Raw genomic sequence first — 3,452 nt, 5'->3', positions numbered from 1 at the left:
TGAAATCAAACGACACAAGTGTTAGGTAAGTAATCAATGACCTAGTATTTGAACACACTGTTTCTAAAGAGAAGGTATTGGGTGGATATAGGCAACAGGTTCTTTTCACACTTTCTGTAAATAACAAAGGAAACTTGAATATCATTGTTAATGTTGTAACACATTCACATACACATGCACACAGGTTTCAGAAGAGGGGAGTAGCCTAACAATTTAGAAATAATGTTCCCAGGAATTTCATGAATAAATGAATGTCACAGTTTTTCAAGAACATAATAGAATAGGATATTGGAGTATTTTATTTTATTACCATTTTGTTTTGATGGTTCTTAAAACATGATTTAATTATAGATTTTATCAGGTATTTGTAACTAATGTAAAGGGCATATAATTTTTCTTTAATCTGTTCTAAATAGTGAATAAACTTTAGAAATATTCTTTTTTAAAATATTTTATTTATTTATTTTTGACAGAGAGAAATCACAAGTAGGCAGGAAGGCAGGCAGAGAGAGAGAGAGGAGGAAGCAGGCTCCCCACCAAGCAGAGAGCCCAATGCGGGGCTTGATACCAGGATCCCAAGATCATGACCTGAGCTGAAGGCAGAGGCATAACCCACTGAGCCACCCAGGTGCCCCCTTTAGAAATATTGTGATGTTAGTCTTGCCTTAAATTAAATTTAAGTAATTATTTTTTAATATACCAATAAGGTCAATTTGCTCTTTGCTTTATAATTTTGGAAACTGTTTTAATGACTACAATTTCTTCTGCTCTCATTATCAGGTTTTTAACAAGGTCATTTGAGTCAATGGAGTGTGTTCCATCTTATAATAAACTCAGCAAGAGTTGTGCAGATATTTAAAGCATTTTATAGGTATCAGGGAATAAGATTAAATATAACTAAGATAGTCTAAAAAGGAAAAATAAAACAGTAAATCTGAGGGAAAGGAGCCCTAAGGATTTTCCCTGTACCCATCAATGGCATAATAGCTGTAGCTAATAGTTAAGAATAGTAAGAACTCGGGGCGCCTGTGTGGCTCAGTGGGTTAAGCTGCTGCCTTCGGCTCGGGTCATGATCTCAGGGGCCTGGGATCGAGTCCCACATCGGGCTCTCTGCTCTGCAGGGAGCCTTCTTCCTCCTCTCCCTCTCTCTGCCTGCCTGTCTGCCTGCTTGTGATCTCTGTCTGTCAAATAAATAAATAAAAACCTTTAAAAAAAAAGAATAGTAAGAACTCCAACAACAAGAACCGTACAGAATCACATAGAAGGAAACGTTTTCCCACATTGATCATCTGAATTTACTACAGATCATGCAATTACAGTAAGTGTTTTCCCTGAATAGAAAATACAACTATTTAGATTAGATTCTGAAATTATCATAAATGTGTATAACACAAAGTACAATCATAATGATCAATTTTCCCTTAAATTCTAATGTTCAGAGCCAAAAGACTTAAGTAGAAGTGTTTTGAAATTATAAAAATAAATATTTCTATAAATTAAATTAGCAAATCTTTTATAGCCAAATAAAGTCTATAATATATGACCTGGAAATAAGGGTAAATTTTTCTTCAAAATATTACTAAGGAAATCTCTAAAAGGATGAGAATGGAATAACATGATTTTCTAAAATAGAAAAAAAATGGGATAATGTGCAGTTTGAAGTTGTGACTTACAATCTCTTGGTCATATTTTAAATTGTAAAAAACAAACAAACAAAAACAGAAACTATAGCAGTTCAGTTTACTACAGCAGTACAGTTCCTTTTAATATATGAAAATGACCTCTAATACATAAAGTTGATAGAATTCATTTTAATATGTATACTCTGGTTTCTAAAAGTACATTAAATCATGGATAAGAAATATAGAAAATTAGTAAGAATTAATTCAAGTCATTATGGGTGATTATTTTTATATTTGCCATTGTTCTTAAAATTTAATAAGAAACTGCTTCATTTCTATGATATTTTTAAAAATCTCTTATCTGCCTGTTATCATTACAAAGGGTCATGATGAGTGGGAATGAGACAGAAACCACAGATTTCATTCTCCTGTGCTTCTTCTCTGAATTTAAATATATCACATCCATGGTCTTCATCATTCTCCTGGTCTTCATGGTTGCCTTCACTGGCAACACTATTTTTATCCTCTTCATTTGGTTGTATTCCAATCTCCACACCCCCATGTACTTCCTTCTCACTCAGCTCTCCTTAATGGATTTGACTTTGACCTCCAGCATTGTCCCAAAAATGGCAGCCAACTTCTTCTCCGGATGGCACAGCATATCATGCAAGGCTTGTGGGATGCAAATTTTCTTCTTCCTAGCTGTGGACATTGCAGAATGCATCCTAACTCTCATGTGCTTTGATCATTATGTGGCTATATGATCCTCTTCCATACCTAGTCATCATCAACCCTAAGGTTTTCTCACAGATGATCACCATGTTTTGGGCTGGAGGGGCACTTACTTCCCTGGGCCAGACTACTTTTATCTTGCATTTTAACATCTGCAGCCCCAGAGAGATTCCCCACTTTTTCTGTGAAGTCATGGCTGTGCTTAGGATCGTCTGTGAGGATATCTCAGCCTATGAAAAGGCAGTGGTGATAACAAGCGTTTTTGTTCTGCTGCTGCACTTGTCTTTTATCTCATCTTCCTATGTTCTTATATTCCTTTCTGTACTCCGAATGAACTCCCCAGAAGGCAGGAACAAGGCTCTGGCCACATGTTCCTCTCATCTCTGTGTAGTGTGTCTCTATTTTGGTCCAGGCATGTGTATCTACATGAGACCTGGATCTGCCAAGACTCCAAAGTTGAATCAGGGCTTCTTTCTGTTTGAAACTGTCCTCACTCCCCTCCTAAACCCACTTGCCTACAGTCTTAGGAAAAAGGAAGTTCTAAGGGCACTGAAAAAGTTAATGGGCAAATGTCAGTCCTTCAGGTAAATGGCAGAAATCTCACTATCATCCATAGTCAAAATAGAGATGAACCAGCAAAAGGACATTTTGTCAGTTAAATAATAATGATAATAATAATAAAAATAATCCCTTCAAGATCCTGAAAGAGTCAACTCACTTTATTGAGTTTATCTGCAAGGAAAAGAGTGTTTATATTTTCCTTTCTCCATCTTAAAATTTCTTTCTGATTGTCCGAGATTATGTTCTGATGAAGGACACAGAACTGTGTACATCAATTCTCTTCATGGTTCACTCTTGATGGTAAAGTGCACATTAGTATTTCCCAGTGTCATGTTGATACCATGAAAAAAGATCAGTGTCTGCATCCCTAAAATGAAAAAATAATAATAATAATAAAGCACGCAGATACCTCAGGAGAATTCCCTGATAAAGTTAATTAATGGGCATGACTATAAATAATCAGGAATTATTTTTTTAAGATTTTATTTATTTATTTGACAGACATCACAAGTAGGCAGAGATCCAAGCAAAGAGAGG

General features: G+C 35.5%; 1 protein-coding gene across 1 annotated transcript; it reads left to right on the top strand.

The window, feature by feature from the left end:
* Positions 1-2,008: 2,008 nt before the first annotated feature.
* LOC131831262 (olfactory receptor 2M5-like) lies at positions 2,009-2,942 on the top strand. Its single transcript, XM_059173411.1, is given in 2 exon segments — positions 2,009-2,382; positions 2,384-2,942. Coding segments are annotated over 2 exon segments (933 nt in total).
* Positions 2,943-3,452: the final 510 nt, after the last annotated feature.

Source organism: Mustela lutreola, chromosome 5 (assembly GCF_030435805.1).
Source record: "Mustela lutreola isolate mMusLut2 chromosome 5, mMusLut2.pri, whole genome shotgun sequence".
Taxonomy (NCBI): Eukaryota; Metazoa; Chordata; class Mammalia; order Carnivora; family Mustelidae; genus Mustela; species Mustela lutreola.
This window is presented reverse-complemented; position numbering and strand designations above follow the sequence as displayed.